Source organism: Gallus gallus, chromosome 13 (genome assembly GCF_016699485.2).
Source record: "Gallus gallus isolate bGalGal1 chromosome 13, bGalGal1.mat.broiler.GRCg7b, whole genome shotgun sequence".
NCBI lineage: Eukaryota > Metazoa > Chordata > Aves > Galliformes > Phasianidae > Gallus > Gallus gallus.
Window position 1 is genome coordinate 4,321,816 of NC_052544.1, and position 16,969 is coordinate 4,338,784.

Sequence of the window (16,969 nt, forward strand, 5' to 3'; positions counted from 1 at the left end):
AAAGCACGGCGCGAGGGACGCCTGGTTCACAGCATGGATGGAAGCGCCACCTTCGGGGTCCCTTTCATTCCGCACAGACACTGCAGTATTTTAGCATACCAAACTGGCCCTTACGAATGCCTGTGCATTCATACATACACATGCAATGTATTTCTTGCCCTTCGTGGGGCTGGCGGGGTATTTCGTGCGTCGGTGGGGCGGCACAGCGGGCGGCTCCGCACAGGAACGGCTCCGGGCGGCTCCGCTTCGCCCAGCGCTGCAGAGACGGCGGCGGGGCGGCGGGCAGCGCAGCGCACGCTGCAAAGCAAAGGCCGGACGTCACCGTCACAGCGCGCTTCTGAAAGGGCACGGCCGCACCGCCGGGCAGCGGCTGAACGCACAGCGCGCCTTTAAACGCTCGTGGTGCAGATCGCAACAGAAAACCACAGCAGAATTTCCCCTCCTCAGCAGCAGCACAGCGGAGTTTCCAGAGTTACGCAGAAGTGGGAGGGAGGCGTGAGCACGGCTGTGTCAGCGCACCGAGCTTCCCCTGACGGGGCTTCGGAGCGAGCCGTGCCGGTTCAGACAGCTGAGAACCCGGTAACGGAGGCGGTACCGACGGGAGAATTGTACTTTATTTGCAGGAAAGAAAATAAATAAATAAAGAACGTTTTTATGACGCTTTTCGGAACGAGACCCGACAGAACCCCACGGCTCCCAGCAGTCTCCGCGGCCATCCCGCAGCGCACGGCCCGCCCGCCGCGTGCACCGCCCGGCAGCACACAGCGCCCCGCCGGCGCCGCGCCGTTCGAAGCCCTGTCCCGCAGCAGGCGCCGGCGGCGCTCTCTGATTGGCTGCACGGCCGTGGGGTGACGGCAGCCGAGGGCGGGCCGCGGCTCCCGGCGTGCGTGGCGCGGCGTGGCGTGGCGGGGAGGGGCGGGCCGAGCGTTGCGGCAGCGCGGGGCGGGAGGCGCGGCGCCGCTCGGCCCCATTGTGTGGCGCGGCGGCGGCTGCCCGGGCCCGGCCGCCATCTTGTGCCGGAGGGCTCCGCGCCGCGCCGCCGCTGCCGCCGCTGCGGCCTCCTCGGGGGGCCGGGCCCGCCGCCCGGAAGCCGATGCCGGTGCGGGGCGAGGAGCTGCGCGGGGCCCGGCTCGGCCGCCGCCGCCGCCGCTCCTGAGCCCGACTCGGGAGAGCGAGGCCCGGCCCCGCCGCGCCGCTCCGCCGCCCCCGCCCCATCAGGAGAGGGGCTGGGCCCCCCCGCGCCACACCGCGCCGCCCCGCAGCCGGCGGAGCTGTGCCGCCGCGCCATGAAGATCAAGGATGCCAAGAAGCCGTGTAAGGGCTGCGGGCCGGGGGCTGCCATCCGCGGGGAGGTGGCGTCGGGCGGTTGTTTGTTTTCCTCTAATAGCGGCTTTAAACCTGGCCTTTAAATAGCACCGACACGCGCTAAGGAGGAACGCGGGCTGCTCGGCCTGTAGGGTGTGCGCAGATGCGGGCTGGTCGCTGAGGGGGAACTTCGGTGCTGGGTTGGCGTGGTGGAAATGTGCGGTCGGTGCTGCAGGAGCAGCACGGCGGGTTGCAGGGCGAGGATGGGCTGTTGGGCTCGTCGTGTCCTTGTAACGTATCTGAAGCTCGGGGGCTTTTGGAGAGCTGATTGCAATTCGTTTCTTAGGCAGTGAACTTCAGTCACTGTGCAGATCTCTGCTCATCCTCGGTCGCACGGCTGGTGCCTGAGGTGGAGCAGGCCTGCAGAAGCACTGCGGTGGAGCCTGGGGTCTGTGCTCACATGAGCCCGAAGACTGAGCTGCGCTCGTGATACCCTTTTGGCCAAATAGTCTGTAAGCAGACGCTGTACGACAGCCAGAGGCTCTTCTCAATAGAACTGCTGAGTCGGTATTTTCCTCTTAGAGGAAGCGATCGGAGCCAGATCTGATGTGGGGCAGAGCAGCTAACCATGGCTGAGCAGGAGGTCATAGGCACGGTGATAGGAGCCTGCGGAGCAGAGCTCAGAAATTGCCTCTGCCTATCTCTGCTTTCACCCGCACTGTTCAGCGCTGGGAAAGTGAGTGTGAGCAGAGTGACTCAGTGCTGGGTTTGTCCTGGGGTAGGGGTGGGGAGGTTGGAGGCACCTACTGTATTTCCATTTCTGATGTCGATTCAGCGCCCAGACGCCGTGCTGTGCTCCTCCCTTAGAAGTCTTCACATGGCTAATGCTGGTGCTGCTGTGGTGTTGTGAAGATAACTTGTCAGAAAGTAGCTGAGTTTGTGGAAGTTGGCTTCTGAGGTGGGCTCTCTTGAAAGAGGATAGCAAAGGGCCATTTAAATTTCCTTTGAAGGTGATGGGAAGTGATAGGCATATCAAAGGAGGACAGCAGAAGTTCTGATTGGGAAGAACTTCTACTGAGTAGCTGATGTAACATTAGGAGAAGAGGAGGTTATGAACTCTCCATCGTTGGAGTGTTTTTGAAGAACTTAAGAGTTTTTAAAGTGTTGGCTAGACAAAGCTGTAGTTGAGCCTTCAGTTAACGTTGCCCAGGCAGCGTTCCTGTTAGCATGAGTGAGGCTGGTCGAGGTGACCTCAGAGGCCCTTTCCAACGAGCACTTTCATGATCGCTCTTCTAGGGAAGTCCATATGAGGAAGAGCGGCTGGTTCTTGTAAGAGGAACTTCCAAAGGTTACTTGGAGTGCAGGTGATATGTAAATATAAGAGCAAAGCATCCTGCAGAGCTGCCTTTGCTTGAGGTCTCTCTAGAGAGAAAACGTCCCACGGAAGTGGCCCAATGTCATGGTTTTATGAGCATTGTCCTATTGCAGAAGTTCTCCTTTCCTACCGAGTACAGAAGAGGGAATGGAACCTAGATATCTTGCTTGTAATTCTTAATAAACCTTTTTCTGTCGCTTATATTATACAAAGCAATGTTTTTACACTTACAATTGTGACTTGCTGTTTGTGACTTCAGTGGGATCTGTGAACAGCTCTCTTCATAAATCGAGCATCTTAATTATGCCAGTTTTTAATATATCTGCCAATTAATGCTTTCCTGTCAGCTGGAGGAGCGTGTTGTGTGAGCAGGAGAAAGTAACTTAGGGGATGACTGTGTCCTGCCACTGCCGTCAGCTACAGTATGTAACCTGGTTTCTCACCAGTGTGCACTGCAGATTTTATGCAAAAATGTGTCATAACGACAACTTTAGGAGTGAAGGTTATGTTCATCCCTCGTTATCAGAAAAGAAAAAAATAGCTGAATCTCTTGTTTGAACAAGCATGGAGGATGTGGTGTGGTTTGGGGAGTTTACTGGGCACGGGGCAGCATTTGAATGTGCAAATAGAGTTCCTTGTTGTTCTGTTGTACCTTTGCTCAGAGGAGTACTGATCCTCTGTGCCTGTAGGAGTTGTTGTTCATGTCTTCCTTGTTAAGAAGTGCAGTGCTGGTTTGTTCTTTCACTCACAAAGCTGGTCTGTCCGTTATCTCCGCAGCTTTTCCATGGTTTGGAATGGACATTGGGGGAACCTTGGTGAAACTGGCCTATTTCGAGCCTATCGATATCACTGCAGAGGAGGAGCAGGAGGAAGTCGAAAGCTTGAAGAGCATCCGCAAGTATCTGACTTCCAACGTAGCCTATGGATCCACGGGCATTCGGGATGTCCACCTGGAGCTGAAAGACTTAACGATTTTCGGTCGCAGAGGAAACTTGCACTTTATTCGATTTCCAACTCATGATCTGCCTACTTTCATCCAAATGGGAAGGGATAAAAACTTCTCGACGCTGCATACGGTGCTCTGTGCCACGGGAGGCGGCGCTTACAAGTTTGAGGAAGACTTTCGCACAGTAGGTAGCTGCCTTTCCCTCGTGCTGCTGCACAAGGCCTTGCTGGTGGCAGGCTGGAACAGGCAGGATTTGGAAAGGTAGAGGGAGTGCTCGGAGATTCTTCACTGTTAGCTTCTTTTTCGGTCACTTGTGTGGTCGTTTAGAAATACGCTTTCTGACATAAAGGTATGGGTGCCTTTTTGGTACCTTTTTGGAGAACAGCCTTTTTCCAATCCGTGGTGGTTTTTTTTCTGATGGGATAATGCTTAAACCACTGAGGTTTGGGTTTCCTTTCCTACGCAGTTTGATGGTAGGGATTTGGTGTTAATGGGTGTGTTTTGATGAATTTAGTCCAGTGTGGTTTTTGTAGATATGTGACGAAGTGAGTATCTCTGAGGCAATCTTTTTCAGCAGCAGAGGGGTTTGGGATTTTCTTGATGTGTTTTGGCTCTTCTCTTGATAATCACAATGTGTTACTTGTTTAAATGCAGTTCCTGTCTGAAGGCAGCTGTTTGTAGGTGAGGGTCTCATTGCTGGTACAACACGTCCTGATTTCAGAGTGGCTCCGGATCTCTTGTAGTGGAGCAAAACTGCTTCGTTATCTAAAACCCCACAGAAGTATTTTGTTGGAGCAGTCCCTGGTCTGCTCAAGGGTGAAGCTTCACAAGTAGCTGTGCTAGGGCTAGAAAAGCTGAATTGAGCTTTGGGAAGAGAGGGGGGCTGACAGTGTTGTCATCTGGTTCTGGTGTTGGTCAGTGGCGTGTGACCCAGATGGTTGTGTAGCTCCATGATCTGCACCCAGGCTGCTGTCAGAAAGTGAGCTCATGCCATCAGAGATACACCTCAATATCCTACAGAATTTCTCACCTGTGTTGTTTTGTTTGTTTTTTTAATAATCCTTGGTGTGCTAATAAAGATGTGCTAATGGTGGGATGCTATTTAGGTGTTTATCTTAAGCTTTTATCTGCTGATGCTTTAGAATGACTCTTTCCCTTCTGAGGTGACAGTGAACCCACAAGCACTGGGGAGATGTGCAGATGTGTGAGTTTAAGCAGTGTGACACTTGGTGGGGCCTACAGGGTGTTTGTTGCCGTGTGGGTTTTTGTTGTTGGGTTTTTTTTTTTAGGTTGGTGGAAAATGCTATGATTTTCTCAGTGGATGAATGTCTGAGTATCTCAAAAGTTAGTTAGTAATTCAAAAGTCTGACTAAAGCAGGTGTTTATACTGCCTGTCTTTAATATGAGTCTGAGACCTACATTTATAGACTAATTTGTTGATGGAGATGCTCAGAGTTTACTTTTTGAGTTCTTCGCTGGCATTGTAGTGGACTGGAAGTTTCTGAATTAACCATCTGAGACAGCTTCTGGACGTTAGGCAGTCCAAATATATTCATGAATTGTGGCATATTTGAGTAATGTTTGAACAGATTGACATTGTCTTTTTTTTAAACACAGATTGGAAACCTCCAGCTGCACAAACTGGATGAGCTTGACTGCCTTGTCAAAGGCTTGCTGTACATAGACTCTGTCAGCTTCAACGGCCAGGCGGAGTGCTATTACTTTGAAAATGCCTCAGAACCTGAGCGATGCCAGAAGATGCCTTTTAACCTGGATGACCCGTATCCATTGCTGGTTGTTAACATTGGGTCAGGAGTCAGTATTTTATCAGTCCATTCCAAAGACAACTATAAGAGAGTAACTGGAACAAGGTAACTTAAATTCCCACGTTGGGGTGATTACCCTATGGAACCTTCAATTTACAGCTGCGTTCGTTGCAGCCCTTATCCATATTTCTGTTACTGAGGAGATGTAGCCCATATCTTATTTATTGGTAGCTGCTAGAACTGCTCCATGGTGAGTTTTATAGTTTATATCTTAAGTTTTGAATCCTCTTCTCTTGCTCCACAGAAGAATAAATGTGTTCATGTGTGTTCTACTGGAAACAGTCGGGGGTCAGTCAGTGGCCTGATGGCTTTTCAGGATATTTCCTTCTCTGAATCTTCCAGCAGATGTTTTGATAGTTTATGCCTATTTGTTAGCTCTTCTTGTGCAGTTAGCTTCTTGTAAATTTCTTACGTAATTGCTGAGTAATAACTGTTAATGTAGTGAACCTTGAACAGAAAGGGAGGCAACTTGATGTCTTGCTTCAAGGGCTTTGCTTTGTTTGTCAGACATAGTCTCTGATGATAAAATAGTATTTAAAAGCAGCTGTTTTTCTTTATTAGTCTAGGTGGAGGAACCTTTCTTGGTTTATGCAGTTTGTTGACAGGCTGTGAAAGTTTTGAAGAAGCTTTGGAAATGGCATCCAAAGGAGACAGCACGCATGCTGACAAGCTGGTTCGAGATATTTATGGGGGAGACTATGAAAGATTTGGCTTGCCAGGATGGGCTGTAGCATCCAGGTAAGGAACAGTTCCTTGATTGTTATGTTTTTGGGTTTTAACTTCTCCCTCTCTTCTTGTAAGACTGAAGTGATACAGTTTCAAATGTAGGGCAAATATAAAGAAAACTTATTTTTGCAAAACCGACTGTGATCAAGTTACATTTGCTCTAAATTACATTCTGTAGTGTCAGTTGCAGCGTTACAAATTACTGTATATAATAAGGACTTGAAAGACAGCTCCTTATAAACAAACATGAGGCATGAGTTCTATTGTAGCATAAAAACTATGTTCTGAAGTTACTTCACATGGACACAGATCACTTCGTACTTACTGGGATTTTTTCTTGTTCTAGTTTTGGGAATATGATCTACAAAGAGAAGAGAGAGACTGTTAGTAAAGAAGATCTTGCCAGAGCCATATTGGTCACCATCACCAATAACATTGGGTCCATTGCCCGGATGTGTGCAGTAAATGAGGTAAACTTCCAATGAAGATTTTTTATTTTTTTTATTATAGTTCTATTATTTGATTTCAGATTAAATGACTGCCAAAATGATGCATCATTTCAAACCTTTACATATGTTCTTAAGTGAAACAAAGAAATTTGTGTAGTAAAGAACTCAGAATTGGTTCGTAATATTTTGGCAGTCTCAGTAGAAGGCTTACATGAGTCTTTAAGCCCTGGAGCATGCACTGAGGAGTCTGGAGCAAGCCTGAAAAGAGGCTATAGTGACCCTCACTATCTAGAGAGGGTTGCAGGAAAGAGCAAATTACAGTCCTGCCCAGCAGGAGAATGGCAGGAAGTGGCCACAGTTTGCATCAAAGGGAAATCTGATCGGTGTTAGCACTGAAACGTGGACTTGAAGACACTACCTTGAGCAGCTTGGAGTTAGACCTGCTTTCAGTGGTGGGTAGTAGCTGATGACTTCGAGCAGTTCCTTCAAGCTGAAATTATTCTCTGATAAAAGCTCATGGAACACCTTACTTTTTGTTAAACATTGTTTTTAATTTTTACTAATGTGAGACTTGGAATTGTTTTGACACTTGTCGTCTTAGTGCTTGGTACAGAGATGGTTTCTTGCCATCTTCAATTTCTCAAAGCTCAATTTAATACAACTAGCACAGACCTGTGAAAGAATACTGAATTTAAACATAGAATATATTTAGAGTGTCTAAACACCAGAGATTTCCTCACTAATTATCAACAAACTTTAAATGAGGCAAGGTTTAGTAACAGCCTTCTTAGGTAAGTCTGAGACCAGCTGTATTTAGAGCTCTGCTTAAAATCTGTGGGGTGATAGTCTTAGCAATCTCAACAGCCTTCTTAGCTGCTCTCATCATTTTACGTAGGAGATTTGGTTGACATAGGTCAACAAACTAATATCTTGAGCTAACTATATATAAAGATGAAAATTGATTTAATTCAGATTTCAGCTCTAAACAGAATTAAGTCTGATCAGTTTACCTTAACAGCATGTTCTTGTCTTCACTGTGAACTAATCAGAACAGTAAAAAATGGTAGCATGTTAGTCTTCTGACTGTATGTGGAGGTGCCATACTGGTTTTTGTCACAGCCCGGATACAAGTGTTCATTTAACACCCTCAATGCAATTAAGTTTTCCTTGCTTCTCGCCCTCGTATCATGAAATCAGTGTTTAATGTTGCTGCCACTTGATGTCAGATGTATTTCAGTGAATGGGGAAAAGCACGTGTTTTTTACATCTTTACATTTAATTTGATTAAAATTCACAGCTCATTTGCAGTATGTGTGTAAGTCTTAGCCTCATCTTACACTGACGTATATTGTGGTCTGAAGATGAAAAGAACATCTGTCTTGCTGCCTTCGGCTTCTTTACAGTGCTGCCTTGTTGCATATGGATCAAGCAGCATTGTACAGGGCTATGAAGGCACTGAGTCTTCTCTACCAAACCCAAGTATTTTTGTCATTTAGTTTCACTAATGGCCTGGCTGGTTCTTTGGCTTAGTTACAGAGAATGCTCACATAATTTGAAACACAGGTGCTACTCTGTAAGTTTTAAGAGCTTTAATTCCTGAATGTTGGACTGTTCTTTTTCCACAGGTGTTTTAATTGTGGGACAGGTTTCTTGCTTGATATAGTGTTGTTTCATAGCTGCTGTGTTGAGCAGTGGAAAGACTTAATCCTTTGCTGTTTTTTCTGTTCTTTTTAGAAAATAAATAGAGTTGTGTTTGTTGGCAATTTTTTACGTGTGAATACTTTGTCAATGAAGCTTCTCGCGTATGCACTGGATTACTGGTCGAAAGGCCAGCTGAAGGCCTTGTTCCTAGAACATGAGGTATGCTGTAGTACATTGATGTGATGTATTGTTTTTCCACTAATCAGAAGTGCACGCATTAAGCAGCTGCACGGTTACGTGCGATATCCTGAGACATTTGAGTGAATGTTGAAAATCAGACAGGATTTCTCAGACTGCATTGATTCTATGGGAACAGCTCTTTGAGCCAGGGAAGGAAGTGCTTCAGTCTGTGTGGGCCATCTTTGTTCATGCTGCACGTTTCTTTGGGGAGGTACAAGAAATGTAAAGATTTGCACTAGGGTTCAACAGCCTTTACTTGTTTGTTTGTGTTTGTAATAGTTTGTTCTCAATTAAACTTGAGCAGTCCTGAAAGTCCTGATTGTTTTCTATCAAGACTGCTTTCATACTACCACAGATATTTGTTATGCTTTTCTTCTAGTGATTGTGCTCTTTGACTCACCTGCTTTACAGTAGCTACTGCAGGTAGATCAGCATGTAATGCTGAAAGATGTGAACTGTGTTGGTTAACGTGCAGGCAATTGGCATTAGTCACAGGTCTCACAGCTGGGACATACAGCTTCTTGGCGAGTGGTGGCAATCTTTGTCCTCAATTCGCTGCTCTATACATATGCCACAATTAGATTTCCACCTCTTTGGGTCAGTTCTCACAACACTTTCATTTGTAGCATATTGTGAGACTGACAGTGGTCGGACTTTGTGCCAGTGTCTGCAGTAATAGCTCAATAATAAAGGTAAAATAGTTGCTTCATAAAGCTCTAAAAAGAAATGTGATAGATAATATGCTAAGTGGATGTTGTTCTTTCTGTAGCATTGGCCCACCAGGTGCTTTGTTGTCATTGAAGTACGTGAATGAAAGTGGATGATGTCGTGATTGACCCTGAAATTTGTGTTTGTTTTGAACAGGGCTACTTTGGAGCTGTTGGTGCTCTTCTTGGGCTGCCTAATTTCAGTTGAGATACAAGAGGTCACTACACTGAACTATTTTCCACCTGGATGACACTTATTTTTGGCAATGGGAACTAAATCTGGGGAGGGGAAAAGGCAATAACAGATTTTCTGTAACTTTTTAAATTGAAAAAGTGATGAGCTACTGAATATTGCCATTATAAGGAAACAGTTTTTTACTCTGTTGGGCATTCAAAAGTGAAATATTTGGGGATATCATTTGTGTTCATTATTTCATGTAGCCAGTATTGAACTTCCAGTATGCAATACGTCCTCGGAAAACAAACTTCTGGAGGAAGGAATGCCAACCCTCCAAGTGCTCTGTACTAAAACATTGCCAGTTTCCTCCTGAGGCTTTAAGCCTATTTGTTCTCTATATCATTGAACGAAAAATGATTTTTATTGGTTATACTTCAGCATGAGCACAATTTCCCTTGAGTACACAACCTTAAAAACAGTATGGTAGTATCAACAATGAGGAGACCGTAGGCAATTTTTTCCCACAGTGACAACAGTAATTACGCTGTTTTTATGTGTAATGGAAGTATTATTAATGCTCTGTTTTTCAGTGGGAAGAGTAAAACCAGAAAATCAGCCAAAGCAGCAGAGGAAGCAGGTGCTATTCGAAAGGTTTTGTGAATATACATTCCTGCCCTCCTCGCTGATTTGAAGGTTTATTTATTTGATTTATTTGATTTCCCCTCCAGGATGTGACTTCCAAAAACAATGCCATCTGTTCTGGGGGCTTTTCTCGGTGCCTCATACATTCTGACATCGTACATCACAGGCTGTATAGGCACCGCAGAGCCTGGGAGAGTTAAGCCCTCATAAAGTAGACTGAAAACGGAACATTACAATTCTGATGCTTTGGCTCATCTATATGGAGATTTGGGAGTTTTCTCTGCCATCCTACTGTATTGAAAATCTGATTTCTCTGTAATTTTGTGAGTTAATCAGACTCTAATTAGACGTTCAACACGGAAGATTGCGTGGTTGCTTTTGGATTTGAGAGTTTGTGCTTTGCAAGTTGAGGACAGCATCAGAGGTTGTATTGCAGTACTGGAAGTACAATATGTGGTGCACTCACAGTATGGAACCGTTCATCAAACTGTGGCCTTGGGATAAACTCCATACTCTGGAACTGATCTTTCAATATTTTTCCTGTGTACTTTTTGAATTTACAGTCGTTGTTATTGTAATAAGCATAGTCCTGAAGCAGGGCATGAGATCTTAGACTTGAAAGGAGATTATACAGTCATTAGCTATTTGAACCTTTGTGGACTAAAAAAATACTCAAATTTATGATATGATTTTAATGTTATTTCCTTTAAGTGCATGAGGAGCAACCGAAGTAGAACACGTTTTGTGTTGGGTTTTAATGTGTTTTTAAAACTGGTGATTGCTCAAGTATTCCACAGCATGGCTGCATTGTGTTCACAGACACCCACCCGGTATGTCTGACAGCTCAGTGTGCAGTTTTCAGTTGTCCTGCATTTAACTTCAGAGCCCCGTCATAACGCTGCGAGGGGTTTTGCTGCTGTTCTTTTTGTGTTGCTTTTAAAAAGGAAACAAACTGTCTTCCTTTAAGAGTGCAGTAACATAGAGTGGCCGCTTTGTTCAGCCCAATGCCAATCTCAGCTGCAGCTCATCTGCTGCTTTTCTACTGCTCGTATCACGTTTCCATTGCACTTGCTGTGATATTTCAAGCTAGACCTTAAAAAAAAGGATATTCACAGTTCAACCAATCTAATGCTCTTCAGAGCACTTCAGCAAATGGGTGAATATGGCTTCTGTAGTGTCTTATAAATGCTATGCACTGTTACGTGTAAGTTCTGATTGAGCATAGAAAGTGACCTCAATTTGGCTGCAAAACTTTGTAAAAAAGAAAAAAAAAAAAAGAAAAAAAAAATCTGAATGTTTTGACAGCCTCCTGGCAATTTATTTTCCTTGCAAAGCAAAGTATTTTAAGGCACGCTACAGCTCGATTAAAAGCAGTTCCTCTAAACTATTTATTGCTGCTTCACTTCTCATGCCGTTACTGAAGCAGTAATTGGAAGTATCTATTATGTTTAACAAGAAGCACATGTAGGAAGGAGATGGTTACTTAATGACTGTGACCATGGTTAATTTAAACCATCTGAAACTGATATGGCCTAAAATACATTTTTAAGGTTAATTGGGCAATTACGGAATAAATTAATGGAGTAATTATTGAGTAGCAGTACTCTATAGAAACTACTGTGAGAATGGAAAGGCATGCTCTACCTCTGCTTTCTTTCCTTGAGCAGGCAAAAAAACAGTTGCTTCCTTTTGCTTGTTTTATCAGCACAATTGTTACTGCATTCCTTCAAGTTTTCAAGCCTGGCTGTGAAGCCCAGGGGTGCAGTATTTAAGCCACATCTTTTGATTTGTCTCATTTTCTCTCAACTTAGAACTTGTTACTGGAGTCTCCAAAGGTTGGCTCTACCACCACCAGTAATGCTGGGCTTCACAAATAGTTGCAAGATGAGCCTTAAAGTCGTCTTACCGAAATTCTCTTCTAAATTGGCTGAAAAGGCTTGTCTTTTATACAGATAGCTGAAGTAACTTGCTTTTCACCAGTCTTTGCTGTTTACTTTCATGCTTGCTATTTCCATTCCTCAAAGCTTACGGTTCAAGCTGCTTTAGAGCGAATTGATTCAGAGTACAACAGTAGAGGACGTCTGGGGTTTTCTCAGGGCTACTTTTCTCAAGTAGAACTGCTTTAAAGGAAGGCTGTCTGATACTTCTAAAGCAAAACATAAAACTCATTTTGAATGTGTAATTGCTTTCAACTCAATCAGCCATGCAAGTGCCTTTTAAGTTGTTCATATAATGCCAATTTTGATGGTACTACTTCATCCATGTGATTTCTTGACCAGTGTTGCTTATCAGATAATTTTATCAGCCATGGAGATGATCCCTTCAATCCAGTGTAGCTAGAGATGCCAGGAAAACTGTGTCAGCTTTTGGGCTGCCCATCTCCATAGCCCTTACCTCGGGGTAGTGCCTTTGCACTTCTGTCTCTCTCTAGCTCAATCTTTTTAACCATTCAACGCACAGTTTTATTCTATCTGTATCTCCCTAAAAATTGTACTGGTTTTTATCCAGATGAGAAAAGATATTAGATATATATATATATTTTTTTTTTCTGGCCAAAGAAGTTTTTAATATGAAACTATCCCAGGTTGGTATGGCTGTTAAACTTAACCTCCTTCACCATTCCAGTTCTACAAAGGGTAACAGCAGTTGGAACAAAAAGAGAACTTTTTCTACAGTCCACTTTGAATATTTAGTAATCTTGAGTGAAGATATCTTAGCAGAGGTTTAAGTGTAAGTGCTATTTCAATTTATTTTTTTAATAAAGCCTCAAAGTTAACAGTTTAATGAGAAGCAACATTGGTACAGTTAGTCTAGTTTGGTCCAGATTTTAAAGAGTATTTGGGTGTCTGCTGTACCTAATGAAGATCTTTGCCTGTCTTTCCCTAGGTGAGCAAGCATCTGTGTGATTATACCAACACATCATAGAATACTGCCTTTTGTGTTTCAGAGTTGGGACAGCAGGATCTCATTCCTTTTATGCCACACTTAGTCTCAGCCTGCACATTAAGAACAAGAGTTCCATTCTGGCTTCTCATGGTGGAATAAATGTTCCTTCAGTAGTACTGTGAGATGTCTGCTTGCATTTGAGTTGGTAGTATATTTGCAAGGTGATTATATTGCCTTTAAGGATTAATTACTAATGCTTTGTCTCTATCCAGTATAGGTCTTCAGGAAATTTCTTCTTTCAAGTAAGTCGCAGTAGCTTCTCATTCTTAAATGCTTCAGAATAACAGTGAGGTTCTAATGTCTGAAACTAATCAGTATCTTTTTTTTTCTGGAGTAAATCTGTGCTTACTAAAGACTAGATAGTATCTTACACATTCAGTCTGTAACTTACACTAATGCCTACATTCACTGAAACCACAGTTTAAACATCACTTTCACTGTTCACAGTCTGAAAACTGGTTGGCTGTAATTCTGAGGCAGCAGTTTGCTTGAGTTCAGAGCAGAGCTCAGGATCACTGTAGTTCTATTCAACTGGTCAGCTCTTTATTCTAAGTCCATTTGCACATATCCCGAGGTTAGTTCTTTCCCTTGTCGGTGTTTTCCTAGTGCCAGGGATTTCTACATCCTTTTTCTAGTTATTAATATATAGGCTTAAAAGACACTGAGTACTTAATAGAGCTGTTCTTAGGTTAAAAACTAACCAGAAATACTGTGGGTCAGACTGGAAGTGTTTGACCAAGACATGTTGGTTGGTTACATTGGTTTTAGTATTCAACACTTAACACAGTGAGAGGGAGAATAGTTCAGATCATTGTAGATAAAATGGACACATTATTTTAAGTCCTCAGACGTGACCATGGGAGACAAGAAATAAAACCCACCTTGTTGCACAGTATGGAGGGATAATTGTCCACTTCCATTCTTTGAGTTTTATTAATATATTCCAAAGTATATTGCCAGTATTCTGCCATCTGAGATAGAATATTATTGATTCCTTGTATTAAAGTCCGCAAAAAAGCCTGTTTAGTTACTTTTGTTTACTTCACACATACAAGATATAGTAAACATTTGTAAGAATGTATTTCACGCTTCGTGAAAACATCTCGAAAGATGCTGTAATATAATTGTAATTATTTGTGTGCTAATGGAATATGTTGGAGCAGTATAGGTCTGCATAACTGAGTGCCAAGTCCTGCTCTCTTCAGTTACTGAAGTAGATAATTCTCTTAAGTTGGGGCTGTTTGAGATGAGTGAGCAGGATTTGGCCTCAGTGCCTCCTGCCTGGGGAACACAGTCATGCTACTTTGCGTATTCCTGCTGGTGCTACACCATTTGTTGAAAGAGACGAATTCTAAATAGCAATTGTAAATAAAGTATGTATAGCCTGGTCCTTCTGAGAGACTTAAAACAGACAGGGTTTAGCATCTCGTGCTGCTTTCTGCAAGGCTCCTGACATTCCAGTTGTGCGTTCCGGTACGGATCATTGTCATTGCAGGATTTCAGCGTTACCTTCAGGCTTGTTTTGTCATTGTACCTGGTATAAGCAGATAGCACCAACTAGAACAGGATCAGCGTTTGTTTTCTGCTGAAACATCAAGGAAATCAGACATTCCTTTTTAGCATTTGGGAAAGCTTTTGAAGAAATGCAGAAATACCATTTCAAATGAAATGTGTTGATTAGTCTCGTCCGTAAAATGAACTGGAATATGGTGTATCAGTTGCTACTCCGTGCTATCGATTACTAGTGGTTCACCATTCCTCTAGCATCACTTTGAGAGCATTGTAAATACAGGCTTTGGAGGAGGTGTGTTAGTTCCGGGCTGTGCAGTACAAACAATAATGATAAGACTAGGGAACTAGTATTTTGAGAAATAATAAATGAACAGCATCTAGAACATGGAGATTAGTGTTTTGATGTTATAGGATATAGAGGGCTTTTGATAATCTGTGCTTTTTTACATTTCTGATGAGTTTTGGCATTTTAACACTTGAGTATTTGATTTTTCCATTGACTGTCCTGTCATACGCAGGCCTGCTAATGACCAATTGCTGTCTTCAGGTGTTTGTTGTAGATGCTTAGCAAAATGAGCAGGCAGATTTGTAAAGTGCAAATCCCCTGTAGGATGGGAGTTCTCTCAAGAGCCATTTGGTTAAGTTGCCTTATTCTATGACGTTGCACTCATGTTCTGTCTCCACTTTCTTGTTTACTGTTCTGACACTGAAGATGCGATAGAAAAACGTGCTACAAATTTTTATTCATAAATTACTGATTAATACCTTTGTGTCACCTGTTAATATAGCTCTTGTAAATGATACCTTTATGCCATCTGTAATGCAGCTCTTGTAAATTGTTTAAATTATTTCTTTTTATAGATTATCATTATTGAATGTACAGATTAGACCCTTTATTATGTCACTGAATAATTTCATTGGGCCCTAAACATGGCCAAGGCTGTAAACCATCCCATCAAAACTGTAAATAACTCTTTACTGCTTGTTTGCATGAATGAAGTTTGCATTTCATTTACTTCGTTGTCAGCCAACTCCTCTGTGATGGGCCTCCTTTTTACAGTTCATTTTCCTGGTTTTATTAGCATTCATTCTGTATGAATGTTGAAACAGTACTTTGTCTTTTCCTAATAAATAACTTGAAATTGTTTGTTGTTTGTTGGTCCTTGGGGGGGTTCTGGGTGGGTTTTTTCCTTCTTTAGCACCCGGAGTTGCTGAGATGGTTGATACCGAGGTTATTACCTAACACTTCATGGCAAGGAAAGGGACTGGCGTGGTTTTCCTGCTCTTTGCTTCCTCTGCTCTAATAAAAGCTTTTATATTTCTAAAATTCAGTTTATTTTTAAAAACATTTCATGCCCTAAATAATTCTGTGCTTGCCTTCCAAATGAACTTGGGAGCACGTACTATTACATGTACTCAAATGACTCAGAATGATATTTTCCTGTTGAATAAAATACGCTGTGTCTTTATAAACTGTCATTTATCCTCTCCTGAAGTTTTCCTTTCCTTATGTTTTAATAAAGCCAAATTACATTGTCTGGAACAGGCAAGAAGTTTTCAGGACTGGCATTTGTGCCACAAAGCACGTTAGTAATTCATGTTGTGATGGTGGGTCAGGGATTGTGCTTCAGGGTTCTTTTTACAAAGTTTTTGGCTCTCCAGGCTACGAGTCTTAGTTTTAAATTGCCAAAGATGAAACACTGAAAATGGCACTCTGTGTCCTGTCTCCGTGGCGTCTGGCCCTGAAGAACTCAGCACCAAAGCCATGCAGACAGAAGCTTGTAAGAAATACAGATTCTTCTACAAGTTTGTGGTGTGTTGATTAGCCTGCAGTGCGTTGTTTTTAATGCAGAAATGTGATGTGCTTCTTTGAGTGCAGTACCTTAGGTTTTTGTAGAAGCCAGTTTGCATTTAGCTGGGTCCTGAGCCACGTCCTGGTGCAGCCCATCGTGAGCTCAGGGCAGGCTTCCAGGTCAGCTGCATTATTGCCATCTTATCTACTGGTGAGATAAATAATTTGTTTCTATGGAAAAAGTGACTTCCTCTTATTCAGCCAGCTGTATGGGATTTTTTCTTGGACTCAGAAACACCAACCTCTTATTTAAGAATCCTTTCAATGTTTGTCTTTTTAGAAGTGTAGATTAAAGTTGAAGTTCAACTTGGTCTTGGAGTGAAAGTACCATGCTCTAAAGGTGTTTCTATCCGTCAACAGGTCTTTGCCAAGTATTCCATGCTACAGTATGAAGCATCTGCTAGCAGTTGCCTTGTGCACAGCAGTGGGGGGCGTCCCCAGTTCGCAGCCGGGATCCAGCAGAGGGAGCAGGCAGCGTGCAGCCAGCAGGGCTGCTCAGGCAGGTACGGCTGCAGGGCTGCTGCATAGCCACTGCTGCACTGTCTGCAGGCACAGCTGGGGGACAGCATTTATGCAGCCTCGGAGTGTGTGGTTGAGAGTTTGTCCGGCAGCAGTGGCTCTGTT

General features: G+C 43.5%; 1 protein-coding gene and 1 non-coding gene across 2 annotated transcripts; both read left to right on the forward strand.

Moving 5' to 3' along the window:
* The first annotated feature begins 1,253 nt into the window (after window positions 1–1,253).
* On the forward strand, window positions 1,254–15,640 carry PANK3 (pantothenate kinase 3). The gene is made up of 7 exons (XM_414502.7): window positions 1,254–1,314; window positions 3,458–3,810; window positions 5,244–5,497; window positions 6,014–6,190; window positions 6,525–6,648; window positions 8,362–8,487; window positions 9,373–15,640. Exons 1-7 carry the CDS (start codon window positions 1,287–1,289, stop codon window positions 9,421–9,423), a joined length of 1,113 nt encoding a protein of 370 aa, XP_414502.4. The 5' UTR covers window positions 1,254–1,286; the 3' UTR covers window positions 9,424–15,640.
* MIR103A1 (microRNA 103a-1) lies at window positions 8,008–8,085 on the forward strand. The gene has a single exon (NR_031460.1). It is a non-coding gene; the product is annotated as a microRNA 103a-1 (primary transcript).
* Window positions 15,641–16,969: the final 1,329 nt, after the last annotated feature.